The 20978-nt window shown below is 39.4% G+C and overlaps 1 protein-coding gene across 1 annotated transcript in view; it reads left to right on the forward strand.

Moving 5' to 3' along the window:
- Positions 1 to 239: 239 nt before the first annotated feature.
- LRRC66 (leucine rich repeat containing 66) overlaps positions 240 to 20978 on the forward strand; it is a 36956-nt gene continuing 16217 nt past the window's right edge. The window contains exons 1-3 of the mRNA XM_036764888.1: positions 240 to 319; positions 604 to 1104; positions 16180 to 16349. Of these exons, the coding sequence (XP_036620783.1) occupies positions 292 to 319; positions 604 to 1104; positions 16180 to 16349 (699 nt within the window). The 5' untranslated portion in view covers positions 240 to 291. The remainder of the gene's footprint in view (positions 320 to 603; positions 1105 to 16179; positions 16350 to 20978) is intronic.

A 20978-nucleotide genomic window follows, 5' to 3' on the forward strand; every position in this document is an offset into this window, starting at 1 on the left:
ACACCTGCAAAGACAATGATGTAAAAACCACCGAAGACTAAACAGTCCATTCCTACTTATTTATTTAATTCATATATAAATTCTAAGCATACAGGATCCGTGTGACCCATTGAACTTTCTGCCATTCAGTGCTCTAGTAATAAGCCACATGTCTCACTCGGGAAAGAATTGTAGATAAGCATAATCGACTTTGCTCCTGCCGTAGAACCAGGGAGGAAGCAGCAAAGTTCCAAACCTTGATAATGTTTCACTAATTCCAAAGTAGCCTGCCGGGTGACTGCTGGGTGACGGATGTTTGAAAAACAAAAGCATTTTAAAGGTAAGATCCAGGGGAGTAAATTACTTTAGGAAAAAATAGATTAGTCGTTCTAAAGTGATACAAACATTAATTCTGTTAAATCTTTAATCTTTTGGAAAATAAATCTTAGCAAAAAAATCTTTAAGAACTAAAATGTTTGGTATCAGAAGCAAGTAAAAGTATCTTTGACAAAACCCTTAAAATTCTTTCAGTTTGGATGTGTATCTTTCTATTTGCTTCTGGCTTTAAAAAATGTCGTTGTATATGAATAATATAATTCATTTTCCTTTTCTTTTTTCCAATAGGCATTATGAAAAGCTCTTACCTCGATGTGATTGCTGTAGTGCTAAGTCTTTATTTTACCAGAACAGCAGCAACCAAATCAAGAAAACCTGATATTCTCTCTGACTCCGGATGTCGATGGAATGGGGACCTTTTGATGGATTGTTCTTTTACTGGAAAATCTGATATACCAATGGCTATACCACAAACAGTGACCACAGTAGATTTAAGTTACAATTCTATTAGAGCTCTCTCAGTGTCTAACAAGAAAAAGGAAGATTGGACCATAAAACACCTGAACCTTAGTAACAATAGGATATCTGAGCTAACTTTCAGCTCTTTTATGTGTTTTCCCTCTTTGGAAACGTTAAACCTAAGTGACAATGGAATCTACTCCATCTCATTGGATCTACAGAGACATAGCAGCTTATTGGGGAAATGCCAAAGAAAGGGTTTCAGAAATGTCTTTACATCTCTCAAAGTTTTGTCAATTCAAAGAAATCATCTTAATGCTACTCCAGGGGGTAAGTTTAAGTACAAAAAATAGAATGTAGTGTACAATAAATGTGTCCACTTGACGTGGGATGCCTTTGTGTAAATATGGGCTCCATATTAGCTTTCAGTTTTACTTGCGTGGAATTAGAGCTGAAAAGAAAGCAGTCTGCTGTCTTTGTAGCATGTGTTGTTTTTAAAAGAAGAGTCTCTTGAATTTAATATAATGTTAACCTTAGTGCTATAACTTAAAGGATTTATTTAAACCACTGGTTTTCTTTCCCATGATATAAATTTCATTCTTGATAATGTCAACGTATCAAAGTACATTAGGAAGTATATAAGTGCTGGATTTTAAATTACCTTTTTATGTGGCCATCTGTTAATTACTGAGCATGCCAAATTATTCCAGTAACAAAAGTCTCTAAGAAATGACTAGGTTTGGATCTGATTCGTTCGACATAGAACTGGATTTAACTTCAGTGTTATTACTAAAGAGAGCATTTTCATTTTTTTTATCTTATTAGGATATATTTTTACCACAGCTTGCCTGATGGGCTGGAGATGAGGATCATAATTACAGTACTTTTGTCTATTAGTATGCAAAGTACCTTTGATTGTTAAATTTTCTTCTTCTATTTGCAAAACAGACTTACAGAAATACATTGTGCTATCAAAATGTAACTAAATCACAAACCCAGATCCATCTCTGGTTCCTAACAAGACTCTAGCCTTCTCCCATAACAAGATTACCCCTTCCAGGGCTCCTACGGTCTAATGGTAAATGTTCTAAGTAATAAATGGTGCTTCCACTGATTCTCTTGGGAGACTATTCAATAATGCAGTGTTTTATTCTAGGAAACATATCTTACTATTCAGTCTAAACTCTCCTTACCTTCCTTTCATTTACCTGTTGCTACTCAGTTTACTATAGTTTTTTTTTTAATCGGGGGAGGGTTGAGATATTTATATATTCGGTCAAAATTTATTTAGCATCTGTTATGTGCAAGACACTGTGCTAAGTGTTGTAGGTCATGCAAAGAAAAATTAGGAGATCACCATCTTCTCTCCATCCCAAATTATACCCATTAAGCTTTTCCACTGAGTTCTTATGTTCCATTTTCTGTTTTTTGTGCCTTTTCTCCAAACTTGTTTTTAGCATCTTTTGAATAGTGGTGGTCTAGAGTTGAAGAGATAATTATTCTGAGGATAATATCAATGGAACTGCATAGAAAAGAATGGCTTCCTCCTTCCCTTTCCTTTTGGGACATAGCCTATTGACTTTTCTCTTTTATATTTCATGGAATGAGGTCAGACGCTTTGTTTTGTTTTGTCTTTCTTTTTTAGTGAGGTGGTGGGCTCTCTTCCTCCATAGCCAGTGAAGGGTATATTTATTGCCCTTTGCTATACTGGTAATCTAGAGGTTATACTACTAGCATTTGGACATCTTAGACATCAAAATAGCATTTTGTTGTGCACCAGTCTAGTAGATGTAATCAAAGAGCCCTGAATCTGGACTTAGAGGGCCTCAGTTCAAAATCTAACTTATCAGTTACATATTGAGCAAGTTATTAAACTTCTCTAGTCTCAGTATTTTCTGCAGTAATTTGAAGTCAAGGTCATATAGCATCAGGGGCATCCCACTCCAGTCCACCCCTCACATGTGGAGCAATTCCAAAAGCTATTGTAAGTTCAAGGCCCTTAGAGGACCCTCATCAACTCAAAACCACAGTTCATGAGCCCCTGTAAAGGTAGTGACTTTTGCCAATCAGCCAGAAGACACAAGTAGTTCAAACTGAAAGCATTTAATGAAATATTACAGAGAGTACAGTAGTAATAGAACCTTTGCCCCACTGCGCCCCTCCATCCCAATAAAATTAAGTCACACTTTCCCAGAAATACACATGCCAACAGTGGGAAGAAAAGTCCAAATACTTTGCTCTAGAAATACTAAGAGGAAAATATCTGATGGAAGGAAGGAAGGAAGGAAGGAAGATAGATAAGGGGATTTTAGACAAGATTCTGTGTATAATTCTTTGTCAGGCCTTTCCAATTCCTTACATTTTTATGACTTGAATTATTTTTCCTTAATTGTACTATCTGACATTTACCAAAAGTAATTTTGTTGTTTTTCATATATGCCTCTGTGGCCAAATTCTCACTTATTTTTGTGAGGTAAGAACATTCTAGGGAAACAGGGCTGGTGAGAGAGAGGTGCTGCCTGGAACCACTTACTATACAACAGGAGTTCTTAACATTTTTTGTCTTGTAGACCCCTTTAGCAATCTGGGGAAGCTTATGGACTGTCTCAGAATAATGTTTTTAAATGCATAAAATAAAATACATAGGATTATAAAGGAAATAATAATATCAAAACATTTTTTTAAAAAGTTCACAGACTCCAGCTTAAGAATCCCTGCTCTAGAGAATAATCACATGATCTGAACCATCTCTGACCTTCCCCATAAAGGCTACTCTGATTTCTCCCAATAGCCATTTGTGCTATTTTTAGTCCTCCCTGCCCCACCCTTAGAAGTTTATAGACATACTAAATGTTGTCACCATAATGACGGGCCACTTCTACATATTCAGAGAGTTTCAATGCGGAAGAGGTAGAGTGACTGAATCAGTCAATGCTGGAATGATTTGACTGTAGCACTGCTCTGTATATAGTTCTATATGGCTGCTATTGTAGGTTCATAGATATTGAGTGAGGAAAGGCCCTTTGATGTCGTCTAGTCCAATAGCCTTATTTGACAGATGAGGAAACTGAAGTTAAGTGACTTGCCCAAAGTCACCCATTTAGTAATCTGCAGAGCTAGGACATAAACCCTGGTCTTATGAATCTAAATCCAGAATTCTTTTCATGGTACCACAAGCTTAGTCATAAATTTGGAATAATTCACTCTTTAATTACAGCTCCATTTAGTCCAGTTTATTCTGGCCTCCTTTATTGTCCTTCCATACATTTTTGTTTACCTTTTCTACTTCCTCAGGCGAGCCTTTAAAAATAATTATCCACTATACATCTTCCTATGGGGAGGGCGCCACATTGTAATGGAAAGGGTAACACCCTTAGAACCAGAAAAAACAGAATTTGAACTACAGCTCTGGCACTTTCTAGTTGTGTGACTATGGGTAAGTCAGTCAGTCAACAAGTGTTTATTAAGTACAATAGTGCCAGACCTTGTGCTCAGGGCTGGGAAAACAAAGGCAAGCAGAAAAACAGTCCTTGCCTTCCAGGAGCTTACATTCTAATGGAGCATAGTGCCTTACACATACCTCACAAATGTTTGCTGAGTAAGTTCATGCAGCTAATCCTTCCTTCCTTCCTTCCTTCCTTCCTTCCTTCCTTCCTTCCTTCCTTCCTCCCTTTTTCTTTCCTTCCTTCCTTCTTTCCTTCCTTTCTTTTCTTTCTTTTTCTTTCTTTTTTTCTTTCTTTCTTCCTTCCATCGGGACCTCACATAAAACCAAACTGAAAGGGGACAGGGAGAGATGGGAATGAAGGTGCTGACACCAGGTACCTGAACTGTGTCTTAGTAGAGCAAGTCAGAAGTTAAGCCTGGAAAGTAATGAAGACATGACTGGCCTGGGCACCTTCCTTAAAAGAATGTCCTGAAGGAGCTATCCAAACAGAGGGAGAGGCCAAAGGGTGGACAGTACTTCCAATGTGTGAATTCCAGGGCCAGAGGGAGCATTTAGGAGGAAGAGGTTTCTGGGGCAGGTAGAGAGAGTCTGGAGTGTAGCCTGGAGAGTAATGAAGACCAATAAGTTAATTAATCTAATCTAATTGTTATTACTTTAATTAATATTTAATAGCAGTAATTTACTTAATTTCTCTCAGCTTCACTTTCCTTGCCCATAAAATGAGACTAAGAATACTTATGCTATCTAGCCCACGGGATTGTTCTCTGTAGAGTATTTGACAAACCTTAAAGAATTAAATAAACGCGAGTTATTAGTTTGCATTATAATATATTCCTTTGACCTAAGCTTGAAGTTATCAGGAAGAAGTTAGAAGGAAATAGTGAATCTAATTTTTTTCTCCCCTAATCAAAAAATAGCTCAGAAAAAAATGTAAGTAAAAAACATAATAGTTTACAAATTAAGGGTTTTATTGCAAAGTGAGAAGGGCAATATGCAGTAGTGGATCTGGGTTCAAGTCACCCCTCAAGCATATTGGCTACATAACTCTGGACAAGCCACTTAATCTCTCAGTGTAATCAGTTCCCTGAGACTATAGGTTGCAAAGAAGCTGCTGACCTATAAACCCCTAAAATAGTAAAAACCACAGGTCCAATCCATATCCCTATTACAAACTTAACATTCAACAGTTATACAAGCTTGCTTCGTAACTAGTTAGATTATAATTAATTAATTTCAGGAGTTTGTCCATTTGTTCACTTCACCTCTCATATAGTCATGACCGGTGAGTCACCTTGTGTTATCTCACCAAAGCCTTCCCATATTTCTGTATTTTCATCCTACTCTTAAGGTACCATGATTTAGTTAACTAGGTCTCTGTTATAAACCAGCCATGTTCATGTTTGAAGATAATTATTTGGGTACACTCCTGGAAAGAAGCAGAGGTGTGTGGGATGAAAGACCTTCACCAATTAAAAGTTAATAAGGAGCCCTCTCAGGGTGGGAACAGAAATAAATTTTATTCAGTTCTCAAGAATAAAGCGTTCTCTGCTAGCACAGAGCAGAACCAGCAAAGGAGGCGCTTTGTAAGAGGCAAAGCACCAATAATTATACCTAACACAAGAGAATTCCTGCCCACCTCTGACCCTTTTCACCATTGACTGGGAGGCAGGCTTACAATCTAAGCACGAAAGCTAGACAAAGAACTGGGAAATCAAGGCACAGAAACTCCAATTCCCATTCCCTTAATTAATGATTACAACTGAGGTGACATCTATAAATCTAAAGAAGAAGAATAGGATAAGGGGAGGGGGAGACGCTCTCCATTCTTCTACAGTACTTTTTATTTTATTTTTTTTTTTTGCTTTTTGGCAGGGCAATCGAGGTTAAGTGACTTGCCCAAGGTCACACAGCTAGTACATGTGTCAAGTGTCTGAGGCCAGATTTGAACTCAGGTCCTCCTGACTCCAGGGCTGGTGCTCTACTCACTGCGCCACCTAGCTGCCCCTTACAGTACTTTTACAGTAAAGGAAAGCAGGTCACAGCGACCCTATCCTTACTGAGCAAATCTTTAAACCAGAACCAGAAGAAAGAACAAAAAATTTCAGGGTAAACTTTCCCAGAGGCTGAGCCATCAGAATCTCATGGCCTCAGAATTTTTTTTTCACTTCCCTGTTTCCCTATTTCTTGATTTTTAAACATTTCTTAGTATAATATAGATATAGATATAGATTCATACATATCTTCCCTTGAAGTCTTCACATTTTATTTACCTCACACGGGGCAATCTGGGGAGCTTTTCTAAATGAGTCTGATAAGGATAACTCATCTTATTGAGTATGTACATGTGAGCATACTTCTCCCCCATGGTGTGTGGGCCTGCCTTAGAGAGAAGATATAGACCATTCCCAATCATTTTTTTCAGGGACTGACCCCCAATATCATTGGTTGGCTAGAATTCTAGTCAGGATAACTGACCCATAGAAGAGACATATGACTTGTTTCCAGTTTTTTTTTGCCTTTTCACCTTTTTCTTTGTCCCTTTCTTCTGGAGCATTATAAAAGTTTAGAGGAGGGATTTCTTCTCCCTCCCTCTCTCTATGCCTCTCCCACCAGGAACAGTTGATAGCAACTTACAGCAGGATGTGACAGAGGGAGATAGGCTTGCCCATATGGCCTGAGAAAAGTTCAGCTTTTCCAAGCACAGGTACAGCACTAGCCGTGGAAATGATAAAATTACTGCAGAAGCATAGAGTGGAGGAAGGCAAAAGAATTCACCATGTTTCTGAACTCTAAGTTCTTGTGTAGAGGAAGAGAAATTTCTGTTTCCAAGGCAACATGATCTAGGAATCTATCCTCCTAGGCGGAGAAGAGACATTTCTTAGCAAGTGAAAACCTCACGGGTAGCTCCCAATTTAAGAGTTAGAGGATAGACTTTCTGGAGAAAGGGATTTCCTGAGCGAAGTCTTCTTAGAGAAATAAGATAGTGGCTCACATGGCCCTGTAGTTTGAAAAGCTAAGAGAGTTGAAGTCCTATCATTGAGTGGAGAGTAAGATATTGGGATCTGTCACCTCCAGCTATTCCAGTGAATTATTCGGAAAGTGCAAATATAATGGGAAAGGTGTTGCTTGTTCCAAAGTACATGTGCTTAAGGGAGGAATCTAAACCACAGAATGGTACAAGTCTTGCAGGGAAAGGAGGGGACTTTGTAAGTCTCTGTGGGAAAGAAAGGTTTCCCTGGAATATCAAAGCATTACCCAGTGGCAACCCTAAGGTCAATTTCCTTCCAAGGGGAAGCTTATGGGCCTCTTTGGGTTCTTTGAATGCCTTTTGTGTTTTCTGTAACTGGGTATAGACTTCTGCAAGTGCTGTGTATTTTCTACATGTTCTCCACAATGAAATATAGGTTGTCCTTTATTTGATACGAATTTGTTTCCTTCAGTGCTCATTTGGGAGTTGGGGATCCTTTTTATCCACATTTGTGGAAACCTAGACATGAATTTTTCTAGAGTAAACTCCAGGCAGGGGTAATGAACCCCAAAGATAAAACTAACTTTTTAGGTCAGCCCCAAAGACTACATAAAGCACATTCCTCCCAACCCTCTAAGGTAAGATAATGTAAATATAATTGCTCTCATTTTTATAGACTCAGAGAGAAATGACTTACCCAAGGTCAAACAGCTTGGAAGTATCAAAGCGGTATTTTGAACTCAGATCCCTTTGATGCCAAGCCTAGCACACCTTTCACTACACCACAATAATCTTCAGCTATAAAAATGAGGAGGGTTGGGCTAGACCAGTGGTGCCAAATTCAAGTAGAAACAGGGCCATTAAGACCTGCCATTGCATGCTGACTTAGAAAACCATAAATTAACATCATCTATGTTTTATACTCTTTTTGTTAATTTTGTCAAGTTTTTCCCAATTATATTTTCATCTTAATTAAATCTAATTTCCCAATTACATTTTAATCTGGTTCAACCATACCTCTAGACTAGATGGCCCTAAGACCCCTTCCAGCTCTGACATTTTGTGATTGTGATTCTGTAAAAAGTTAATTTCACTCTACAAAACTCATTTCTAAACAGAGAGTGTCACCTGTTCCTGACCCAATGACAGCTAGTTTCCTGAGCTCGGTGACAGCTGTGATACTACTAGCATGTTGCTTGTTTGGACAATAGCCAGGGAAATAGCTGGCAGGTGCAGAAGACAGAGGAGAAGCCTTTGGTGAATTTAACACCAGGGACACACCAGCCCTCTTGCACAGGCTTTTTGACTGCAATATTCTTAGCTCCCCTCCCCCCAGTCAATTTAAAATAGCTTTAAATAATGGAATTGATCCCAGGTCAGATTGTCCCAGCTTCAGCAAACAATCCTTTCCAAGCGCCTGCAGGAGATTAGCAATGTATTAGTCTACAAATATTTTATTATTCCAGTTAAGTGTATAGTCTTCAAACAACCATCCAGAGCTAAGTGAATATTAGAAACAGAGGGTGAAAATTGTTAGAAATACAATGGGATGACCACTTAACTTTGAATCCTTCTAGAACAAAAATGAAGTGCGCTGGGACATTTAACCACTGTCTCTTCGGGCGGAAAAGTGTACGCATGACAACTTTTAAGTTTAACTTACATTTATAGCATTTTCTTGATCGTTTTCTTAAGTATAGGCCAGTAGGTCAAACTGAAATAGAAATGGATCCCTGGAGGCCGTATATTGACTGAGAAAACATTATCTACGTTATGTTATTTTTATTAATTTTGTTAAATCTTTCCCGATTACGTTTTAATCTGGTTCTGTCTAGACACTCCTGAGTGTCCAGACCGCTGTTCTAGATCATCAACAAAACAATAAATCAAGCCCTGTTTTGTAGCATTTACTGATATCGGAGGTGTGAATGTCCACTTTGGAAAGTTAACAATTGGCTCTTGGTCAAGCCAGCTTCAGCACACCTTTGCTTGTTCTGCAAAAAGAAGATATGGTTTTTAAATGTATAGGCTTTTGGTTACAAGTGAGTCAGTTACTCTTTTTAAAAACCACATTTTCCTAATTGCTGATAAATTAGTTGTTGTTTTTCAGTCGTTTTCAGTCATGTCTGACTCTCCACGACCCCTTTTGGGGTTTCCTTGGCAAAGATACTGGAATGGTTTGCCATTTCCTTCCCTAGTGATTTGACAGAGGAGGAAACAGAGGCAAACAGGGTTAAGTGACTTGACCAGGGTCACATAGCCAGGAAGTATCTGGGACTGGATTTGAATTCAAGTCTTCCTGACTCCAGGCCTGGCACTCTATCCACTTCACCACCTAGCTATCCTTGACAGATATTAACCCTATATAAACTGTGTGGGATGAAAGACCCTCACCAATTAAAAGTTAATAAGGAGCCATCTCAGGGTGGGAACAGAAATAAATTTTATTCAATTCTCAGGAATTGAGCACCCCCTGCTAGAATGAATCCAGCAAGGGAGGCCCTTTCAAGGGGCAGGGCACCCATAATTATACCTAACACAAGAGAATTCCCACCCACCTCTGACCCTTCTCACAATTGGCTGGGAGGTGGGCTTACAATCTGAGTGCAAAAGCTAGACAAAGAACTGGGAACTTGAGGCACAGAAACTCCAATTCCCATTCCCTTAGTTAATGATGACAACTGAGGTGACATCTATAAATCTTAAGAAGGAGAATAGAATAAGGGGAGGGGGAGGCCCTCTCCATTCTTTACAGTAGAGAAAAACAGGTCATTATGACCCTGTTCTTACTGAGCAAATCTTTAAACCAGAACCAGAAGAAAGAACAAAAAGTTTCAGGGTAACTTTCGCAGAGGCTGAGCCATCAGAATCTCACGGTCTCAGAATCTTCCCCTTCCCTATATCTTGATTTTTAAACACTCCTGTATATAGATATAGATAGATATGAATATTATACACATTCTCCCCTGTGAAGTCTTCACATTTCATTTATTTACCTCACACATTAACCCTACAAATATTGCTCCCAAAGTCAGCACTGAGTTACTATGTGACACATGGGCTCATGAATTTCGATTCAATTCAATGAACATTTTTTTTAAGTATCTACTTATGTGCCCAGCACTTACAGATGCTGGGGTTACAAAGAAAAAATGAGCAGGAACCATGGTACATGCCCTCAAGAAGCTTATATTCTATTGGGGGCCAAAGGAAGGGAGAAAGGGGACATGGACCAGCTATGTAGACAACAAGGTAGGAAGTGACGAGAGCACAGGAGGAAGAAAGGAGACAGTGCTTCTGGAGCCTTTGAGGAGAGAAGAACACTGGAAGCTGGAAAGAAGGAAAGGATTTCCTGGAGGAAGTGACACCTGGACAGAGCCTTGAGGGCCCAGGAGGATTCTGAGGCTTATTTGGTGAAACTCTCCTCAGTGGAGATTTCCCATAACATACGTTGTACACAGGGCACCTCTAATTCCCTTCCTTCTCTTGTTCCCGGTGCTCTTTGGACCTGACATAATTATATCTGCGTCCCATTGGTTTGTGTTTCTGATCACTAAAACCACTTCATTAATCAAAGGAAATGTTTACTAAGGGAGTGTTCCCTCCTTAGCTGAAAGCCTCTTGGGACATTTTTCAATTAGGTTAGAACCATGTGGAATAATCTTTTAAGTTCAACTCCGCACACATCATGTATCCAGCAAACATTTATTAAAAAACACCTACCATGGACAAATCTCTATATCAAATTAATCATGACATTGTTCAAAATGTCTCTGACATGCTCTTTTTTTCTTGTTATCTTAAATTTAGGTCTCTTTCACCTCAGTTACTACAGCATCCACTTACTTCTTGCAACCTGCAGCCTCTTTCCCATTCCAGACTATCTTACATATGGAGGTCAACTTTTACTTAAATACCTCACCTACCTGCCCTGGTCATGAATCTGTTGTGGCTCCCTAGCCTGGAGAGTTCCAACTCCTTTTTCTCGGCTTCCTAGTCCTTCTATAATCTGGTCCCATAATCCTACTCTTACTTTATTTCCCAATATTCACCAATATATTCCTCTGCTCTTGTGAAGTAAGTTCCTTCATTGTCCATTTTATTCACCATGCTTATTCCCACATGTATATTTCCTTCACCTGGGATGTCCTTGAGGTGATACAGTGGGATAGAGCACCAGGCCTGAAGTCAGGAAGACTTGAGTTCAAATCCAGCCTCAGACACTTCCTAGCTGTGTGTCCCTGGGCAAGTCATTTCACCTCTCTTTGCCTCAGTTTCCTCAATTATAAAATGAGATAATAACAGAACCTACCTTTCAGGGTTGTTGTGAGGATCCAATGAGATAATATTTATAAAAATGCTTAGCACAGTGCCTGGCATATAGTAGATGCTACATAAATGCTTATTCCCTTCCCTCTTCCCTCTTCTGTTTCTCCCCCTCCACCTTAAATCCTGTGTACCCTTTGAGGCTCGGTTTTGTTTCCACTTGTCTTTGAAGATTACTGCTCAAGTGGGGTTGGCATCTTCCCTTTTCTTCATTGAAGCCGGAAGGAACTGTAGAACCTCAAAAGACTGAAGAAACTCACAAAGAAAGTCCCCAGCTTTGCCCAGCCCCTCTTGCAGGGGCAGGGCCTTGGTCCTTATCAATGAGGAGAGTCCCACACCAACGGATTTTGGAACTTGGGTTACAAAAAGACTACTTCAGCCTAGTATGCCCACATCATTTCCCTGCCAAGAATGCACACCTTCCCCCAATTCGCCTTTACTCATTCTCCCCTTCCCGGGTCTAGCTCAGCTCTTGCCTTCACTGGGATCCTTCCCTAGCCATCCCTTACTGAAGCTCATCTATCTTTTCTCTGAGGTCTTACAATTTGTTGTCTGTCCCAGTCGTTTGGAACTTACCCTTTGAAAGGCATGTAGTAATAAACCCAAAGAGTCCAGCTTCTGGGATAAGAACTTACTATTTGACAAAAATTGCTGGGAAAACTGGAAAAGAGTATGGCAGAAGCTAGGCATAGACCTACATCTTATACTGTATACCAAAATAAAGTAAAAATGGGGACACAATTTAGATATAAAGGCTGACAATATAAGCAAACTAGGAAAGCAAGGAATAGTTTAACTGTCAGATTTATGGAGAACAGAAGAATTTATGACCAAACAAGAAAGAGACAGAGCATTACAAAATGCAAAATGGATGATTTTGATTACATTAAATTGAAAAGATTTTGCACAAACAAAGCCAATGCAACCAAGATTAGGAGGGAAGCAGAAAACTGGGAAAGAATTTTTACAACCAGTGTCTCTGATAAAGGCCTCATTTCTCCAATATGTAGAGAACTTAGTCAAATTTATAAGAATGCAAGTCATTCCCCAATTGATAAATGGTCAAAGGATATGAACAGGCAGTTTTCAGAGGAAGAAATTAAAGATATTTATAGTTATATGAAAAATACTCTTAATCACTATTGATTAGAGAAATGCAAAACAACTCTCAGGTACCACATCTCTCCTGTCAGATTGGCTAACATGACAAAACAGGAAAATGATAAATGCTGGAGAAGATGTGGGAAAATAGAAACACTGTTACATTGTTGGTGGAGTTGTGAACTGATCCAGCCATTCTAGAGAACAATTTGGAACTATGCCCAAAAGGCTAAAAAATTGTGCATACTCTTGGACCCAGCAATACCACTTCTAGGGCTATATCCCAAAGAGATCGCACAAGTGGGAAATGGACCCATATGTACAAAAACATTTTTAGCAGATCTTTTTTGTGGTAGCAAAGAATTGGACATTGAGGGGATACCTATCAGTTGGGGAATGGCTGAACAAGTTGTAGTATATGAATGTAATGGAATACTATTGTGCTATAAGAAAAGATGAGCAGGAGGACTTCAGAAAAACCTGGAAAGACTTACATGAACTGATGCTGAGTGAAGTGAGCAGAACCAGGAGAACATTGTACACACTAACAGCCACAATGTGTGATGGCTAACTTTGATAGACTTAAGTCTTCTTAGCAATGCAAGAACCTAAGGAAACTCCAAAAGACTCATGATGGGAAATGCTATCCACATCCAGAAAAAGAGCTATGGAATCTGAGTGCAGTTCCAAGGGTATTATTTGCTCTCTCTCTCTCTCTCTTGTTTGTTTCTTCTTTCTCATGGTTTCTCCCATTGGTTCTAATTCTTCTTTACAACATGACTAATGTGAAAGTAGGTTTAATATGAATGTATATGTAAAGCCTCTATCAAATTACATGTTGTTTTGGGGTGGGGGAGAAGAGAAATGGGGAGAAAATTTGGAACTCATCTTATGGAAGTGAATGTTGAAAACTAAAACTAAATAAATAAATTTAATAAATTTTTAAAAAATAATATAGCAGAAAAAACACTAGACCTGGAGTCAAGAAAGATGTGAGTTCAAATCCTTGCCCCAACACTTATTAGCTTTGTGCAAAGCAAATTGCTTAACATTCCTGATTTTTGATTTCCTCATCTATTCTATAAAGACAGTATTTCTTGCAGTTGCTAAAACATAGGGTTGTGGGGAAAGTGCTTTGTAAACCTCATAGGGGCTATATTGCAGAATAGCTAGAACAATGGAGCTGGAGTCAGGAAAACTTGAATTCTCCTACCAATATTTACTAGTGGGAAGAGTCATTTCTTAAATTCTCTGAGCCTCAGTTTCCCAGGTTGTAAAATGGGGATAAGAACACCTATAGCATTTACCTTATGGTAGTGATTCTCAAACTTTTTGGTCTCAAGCCTCTTTACGCTCTTAAAAACTATTGAGGACCCCCAAAGAGCTTTAGTTTTTGTTGGTTATATCTATATTTACCATATTGGAAATTAAAATGTCTTAGTATTATTTTAGAAAACAATTTTGACTTCACAGACCTCCCTAGAAGGTTCTCATGGACTCTAAAGGGGCCCCAAGATCATACTTTGAAAACCACTACCTTAGAGGTTAATTGTAAGGTTTCCATGAGATAATGTATGGAAAGTGCTTTACAAACTTTAAAGACTAATACAATTGGCAATAATTATTCTATCTTAAAAGATCCTAGAAATGTGAGATCTTCTTATCACCACTTGGTATCCTTGGTTATTTTTTCATGCATTGGCTCTTCATATTGATTTTATTTATTTATTTGGCTTTATTTACCTTGTCATAGTCATCGTATATACTTGATCTTCTGGCTCTGTTTTTTTCTGTCTGCATTACTTCATGCATGTCTCCCCAAATTTCCCTGAGGTTTTCATTTGTCGTTCTTTATGGCACAGCAATAGTCCATTATCTTCACATGTTAAAATTTGTTCAACCATTGACCAATGGTTGGGCATCTATTTTCTTTCCAGCTTTCCATTATTGCAAATAATGGTGCCATGACTTTTTTTCTTGAATCGATAACTCAGGGAAGGCTTTTTACACATTACTAAAATCATATCCCATACATGTACCCATATATCTCAAAGGCAGTAGGATTTTATACAAATATACACATATATGCATATGGGAAATAGAGCAAGAGAAACTATGATTTCAGTCATAATAAGTAATTATAAGAAAGGACTTAGACATATAGGAGACTTGGGCAACTTTAGAGCTGGAGAGAGCTCTAGAAGTCTTCTCAACTGAAGACTGCTGCCACAAGAGCTAGCAAAGATAAAAAGTTCTTTGTTCTAGAATATGTAATGGGGTCCTCTGCCAGGGGGACTCCAGTCCAAAAGCACACGCAAAGGGCTCTGCCATCAGCCAGCCCTCACGTGAGTTTGGTGAGCCTATAATGGAGGGGACCTTGGCCCCAGGTTAGAGCAAGGGCAGGTCTTCTGTGATTGCATCCTTTCTGCCTCCTACCTAAAGAAGAGCCTTTTAATTTGCTGTTGAGCCAGCTCTGACTATACATGCCAAAGGGGCCAACAGAGAAATCTTGTCTGTCTTCCCTGGTGGCAAATGAGGAAGAAGAATTGCAGTGAGGTGAAAGAGGAGCTTCTGCCGCCATCTCCTCCTGATACGTGGCCATGAACACATGAAACCTCTATTCAGTTGCCTCCTTGCATTGGTTCTTTCTTGCTCTCAGGTGAATGAGTATTGAGACAGAGAGGACCAGGTTATGACCTTGTGAACTTCAGAAGGCTGGAGGAGCCACCAAAGATCCTGTGTTGGGTGTCCAAGGCAGCATCCATCAATGGCTGCTGCCACCAAACAACAGAGAAATCAGCAAAGAGAGCAGCCCTAAGAAACAACCTGTACAACTCAGGCCACCAGGGAATCTATCCAGCAGCTGAAATTCTGTGTCCTTCAGGCAAGTCGACAACTCCTCCAGGAGCTGGACCACAGCCAGAAAGGCATTTGGGGGGGTGGAGAGGTGAACATTTAGTTTCAGCCATTTTTTGAAAGTTTGAGCCCATTCTCCCCAGGGACTGAAGTGGTTCCTCCAACCAAAGCTCAGAAGGTTGCAGTCTAGTCTATTCTGTCTCAATACTCATTCACCTAAATGCAAGAAAGAACAAAGGCAAAGAGAAAAGAAAGGAGATTCCATGCGTTCACAATCACGTGGCGGCGGAGGATGTGGCTGAGGGAGCTGCTGCTTCCCTCACCAGAGGCTTATTGCTTCTGGGAAGAGAGATGAAACTTCTCTGCTGGAGCCTTTTGTATTCACTCTCAGGCCTAGCTCAACTGTCAATTTAAAAAAAGGCTTTTATTCACCACACAGCAAGTGGACGGGAGCATATGCTCCAAAAATGGGGGCAAGGTCCCTCCAGAAGCTGGTGGCCCTACTGTCCCAAACTACCAACCCGAATTGGCAGCAGGCATGCTCTGAGGACTGAACCACTATGGGCCAGTCTTCCTTCCTCTCCCCATTCTACATGTAAATCAAATCAGATAAACAAAGATGTTCCATATGTAACCTTGTGCAAGGCACCAAATTAAGTCATCTGTTAGATCTTAAATCTTTTTTTTTTCCTTTTTCTTTGAAACTCAGGTCTATGGAAACTTCAGTCTTTACAAAATCTGGATCTGTCATCCAATGCCATATCACAGATTGAGGTGACTGATTTTCAAAACTGTCTACAGCTGGAGAAGCTTTATTTACAAAATAACAGGATATCCAAGATTCACCCAGATGCCTTCAAGGATCTCAGCAATCTTCAGGTTCCAAAAATCAGCTTTTGTTGTACTTAATATACATGTCTACATGTTTATTAGATGGTCAATTTTTCAAACAGTCCTCCATTTCAATGTCCTCTCTGTCCCATGATGCTAATTAGTCATCTAGAAAAGTGAATGCATTTTTTGCTCCCATAGAGCGGGGTGGGGAACCTGCCATAGAGGAGTTGATATAATCTTTCTTACCCGAAAAACATAGGCCAGTTTCAGACGAAGTGTGATTACCTCAAAAAGTCTTCAAACTTAAGAAGCCCAGCAGTATTCAGTGCACAATAAATATTCAGAGGAAAGATACCTTTGTGATCTCTTCAGTTTCTGTTGCCGGGGTAACAGCACAGCATATGCCAGGTTGTCTAACAAGCTTCCATTAGTGTTGGGCTTGGTTACCCAAGGTCATTGAGGACGGAAATACCACAAATGTCTGAAAGCTATGACTAATCCCTAAGCTTCAGCTTAACCATTAATTTCAACCCTCCCAATCTTGTAGCCCACCTTTCCTGGGGCTGGAAATAGGTGGCAAAAGGACTGAGCTTAGTGTCCTGACCTTCCGCTTCCCCTGCTACCCTCTGGTGGTGGAGATGTCATGGATGACAGGAATGATTAAAGAGAGGAAGGAACTACTTGCAATAAGGCAGAAGTCAACCCAAAAAAGCAAAACAAAACAAAAACTATTTACCTAAAGCTACAAAGACTCTTGAGAATACAAACATGAAAGAACCTAGAACTTTAAAAACCTAGAATTCAGTAGACTGGGAATTAAGACCTAGCAATGTAGCCTTGGGCATGCCAGTCATTTGACCTCTCTGGGACTCAGTTTCCTGATTTGTATTGTTAGAATACTCACACTACCAACTTCATGAAGTTGTTGTAAAAATTAAATTAGAATGAAAAACCCTTGAGGAAAGGTACTGATTCACTTTTGTGTTTGTATCCACAGCACCCACCAAGTACCTGGCATAGAGTAGGTGCTTACTAGGTGCTTTATTGGTTGGTTGATCAAATGATACAACAAATCTAGAGCCCTTTATACATATACAAGGTGGTGGTAGGTACTAGTATTAGAATTGAAGTCACGGAATAAATGGATAATTACAGCCAGAAGAGCAAATCCCATGCATGTAAGATAAAGAACTAGTCTCTGAAAATGTGGAAGATGAAAGTGGGGCATCATACTGGACCATTAAGCTGAGTATCTTGATAAATGGGCTATTTAAAAAAAAAAAGGAGATCTTAGCAGGTAGGAACAAGAGTTAAATGTTTTTTTTTTTAAAAAACCATGAGGCTTTCTCCCTGCTACAAGAAATTCCATTTCAAAGTCTCCAGGATTCTTAAAACAGAATGCTGTAGGAGAGGCAATACCATACTGACAAGGAAACAAGAACTGAATTCAGATTCTAGAAACATGGGCTTTAGTCCTGGCTCTTCCATTAAGGAGTTAGAGGATTTAGGGGCAAGTCTCCCTTGTGGGGACATCATTGTCCTCATCTGTAAAATGAAGGGGTTACATAATGCTAAGGTCCTTTCTGACCCTAATGATCTTAGATTCTTTTGTTATTCGCAAGAGAGCCTTCGGCCATGGCTTAGAAATACTTTGGTTCAGTGGGATTTCATAAAATTTCACAAAATCAAACATCCAGAGCCGGAAGGCAGAGGCTGCCCTCTCCAGCCTCTTCCTTTTACAGGCTCCAGGCCTCAGGAGGTTATTTATATAAATTGCCCAAGGTCACACAGATGACAACAAGAGGAGATTTGAAGCCAGATTCTCAGATCCCAGAACCAATGTCCTTTCCACTGTATCATTTGTCATAGTAGAGTTTCACTTCTATATTCAGTGTGAATCAGACCCAAAAAAATATTCCATGAAAGACGCTGCCCTGAGGCATCGCCGGATCTCAGGCCCACATCAGCTGGGTTTTCACAGTCCCAGAAGCAGCAACAGAAAGCTTTGGGATTGAGGCTTAAAGACCATGCCAACTTGTGATTCAGTAACAAATACTTATCAAGCTATCAATAAATATTAAAATGTTTATATACAGTGCTGGTCACTGGTTATGCAAAGATGAAAAATGAGATGACCTTTGCCCAGATCTAATGGGGGTGAGGGAGAGGGAAATACATGCAGCTGGTGGCACAGTGGATAGAGCACTGGGCCTAGAGTCAGAAAGACTCATCTTCCCAAGTTCAAATCCAGCTTCAGATGCTTCCTGGCTGTGTGACCATGGGCAAGTCACTTAACCCTGTGTGCCTCAGTTTCCTCATCTGTAAAATGAGCTGGAGAAGGAAGTGGCAAACCACTCCAGTATCTTTGCCAAGAAAACCCCAAATGGGATCAAAATGAGTCAGACTCAACTGAAACAACTGAATAAAAACAACATATAATTATGGAGTAGGGAATTATTAGAAGTTAAAGAGAGTGGCTTGAGATTTGACAAGGGAGCAGGGAGGATGATGGGAAGATTGGTATCTGACTTCAGCTCTGGGGAAAGAAAGATTTAAGTAAATAAAGATGTTGTCTCTTCCGTCTGCCTGTACTAGGACAAGCCAGTACTTGAAGGACACTGTGACAAACTTTTCCAAGGCACGCTCAAGGAAAGGAACCCTACATAAAAGGCCAGCAGGGATTTTAGAGGTCATCTGGTCCCACACCCTCACTTTTCAGAATAAGAAAATGAGGCTCACAGAGGGTCAGTGACTTGCCCAAGGTCTCATGGGTAGTAACAGAACTGGATTTTAATTCACTCAGCTCCTATGACTCCAAATCCATCATTTTTTTCCCACTAAGCTACACGCCACGGTCCTTCCCACTTCTTCCATCCAAGGAATTGAAGGGGTGTTTTTTTCCCCACTTTGCACCATGAACCTTAGCCCATCTCTGCATGCCCCCATCACACCTGGGTCTCTGAAGTGGTTTATCAGCATATCATGCGCTCAATAACTTGTTCAGATACAAATTCTCTACAGTACGAAAGATTTTGAGGCCATCAACACAGATGTTTGGGTTAGTTGTTTGTTTTAGGGTTTGTTTGTTTGTTTGTTTTCAGTTTCAAACTATTTCACCCTCAGGCCAACTAGCTACTCCTTAGTACCAGACCTGATGAAACCAGGTCCTTTCTGGCCAACCTCCAAACACAAGCTGCAATTCCAAACTGAACATATACCTCTTCTTTCACCCTTTCCCTCCTCTTCTGACCACCACCTCCCCCAATCGGCCCTCTCTTCTGTCAGCCACCCCACTTATGTTATCTCTGAATCCTCAGCTACTTCATTGTCTGCTTCCCCAGAAGAATCTCACCAATTAGCCTCATTCCCCAAGCATTTTCTGCCTAGCTCAGAGTCCACAACGGATTTCTAGCTTCATTTTTTTTTTGCTTTGACTAACTTCCACTAGCCTTTTCTTTTAGTGCTTCTCATCATCTTCCTCTTTATTTGTCTCTAATTGTACCTTTTAAGATAACATATCTGGTGCCATAGACTTCACCTCACTTTGGGGAAGTGAATAGTGGGCCTGCCTTAGAGTCTAAAAGATGGGTTTCAAGTCCTACCTCAGACATATACTGATTGTTGACCATGGGCAAGTGCCCTTAGGCAAGTCTGTAAGACTGTAAGTGTAGATAAGTTGCCAATATGAATTAGTGCACAAAGTTTCTACACTGGGAGTTCCTCACCACACTGGAATCACATGTGCAGAGAAAATAACTTCTTCATTCATACTTCCTCCCCGTCCATGGATTAAGGAGGCATTTTTTTCTGTGAAATCAAATTTTTTTAATGGTCAACAAATAATAGGCACAGTAAGCTCTTATCTTCCCTTCACCTTCCAGACAATAGTGTGACTGTAAAATGTAGTCTGCTGTAGAATATAATTTGAAAAAGCTTGCTTATTCCCTTCTAACACTTTCTCCAAAGATATCTTTGATGGGTACATAGTCTCATATTTAGCAACGGAAAAGTAGGCATAATTGCCTATCATTATTAATATGTTCTTAATTACCTTTTTGTAATGATAAGGTTCATTATTTTTTCCAAGCATTATTATCCTCCCCTCTTTCATATGTCTTGAGAATCAGTTTCTCAGTGTTTTCAGAATTGTGTTGTTTCCAACATACCTCAGGTATATATACTTTTTTAATAATTTATTTTACTTTTAATTTATGGAATAAAACAAGCATTTCCATAACAGTACAATAAAAAAGATGATTGCACATGAAACTACAAATCTACTATGGACAACTTGCTATTCCTTTCAAATATACAACAAAATTATTATGTAAATTTTTTTCTTCCCTCCTCCCCCCACCCTAGAGATGGCTACCATTAGACTCAAATAGGTATGTAGATAATAAATATAGATATGTATGTGAAATTATTCTATACATACTTCTAATTATCAGTTCTTTCTCTGGATTCAGATAGCATCTTTCTTCATATGTCCTTTATAGTTCATTTGAGTATTTATTACAGACAAAATAACTTATTCACTCCAAGTCATTCTTAAAATCATATTGCTGCTATATATACAGCATGTATATATATATATATATAATATATATATATATATGTATACAGTGTTCTCTTGGTTCTGCTCATTTCATTCTTCAGTATTTCATGCCTTTC

This window comes from Trichosurus vulpecula, chromosome 6 (assembly GCF_011100635.1).
Source record: "Trichosurus vulpecula isolate mTriVul1 chromosome 6, mTriVul1.pri, whole genome shotgun sequence".
NCBI lineage: Eukaryota > Metazoa > Chordata > Mammalia > Diprotodontia > Phalangeridae > Trichosurus > Trichosurus vulpecula.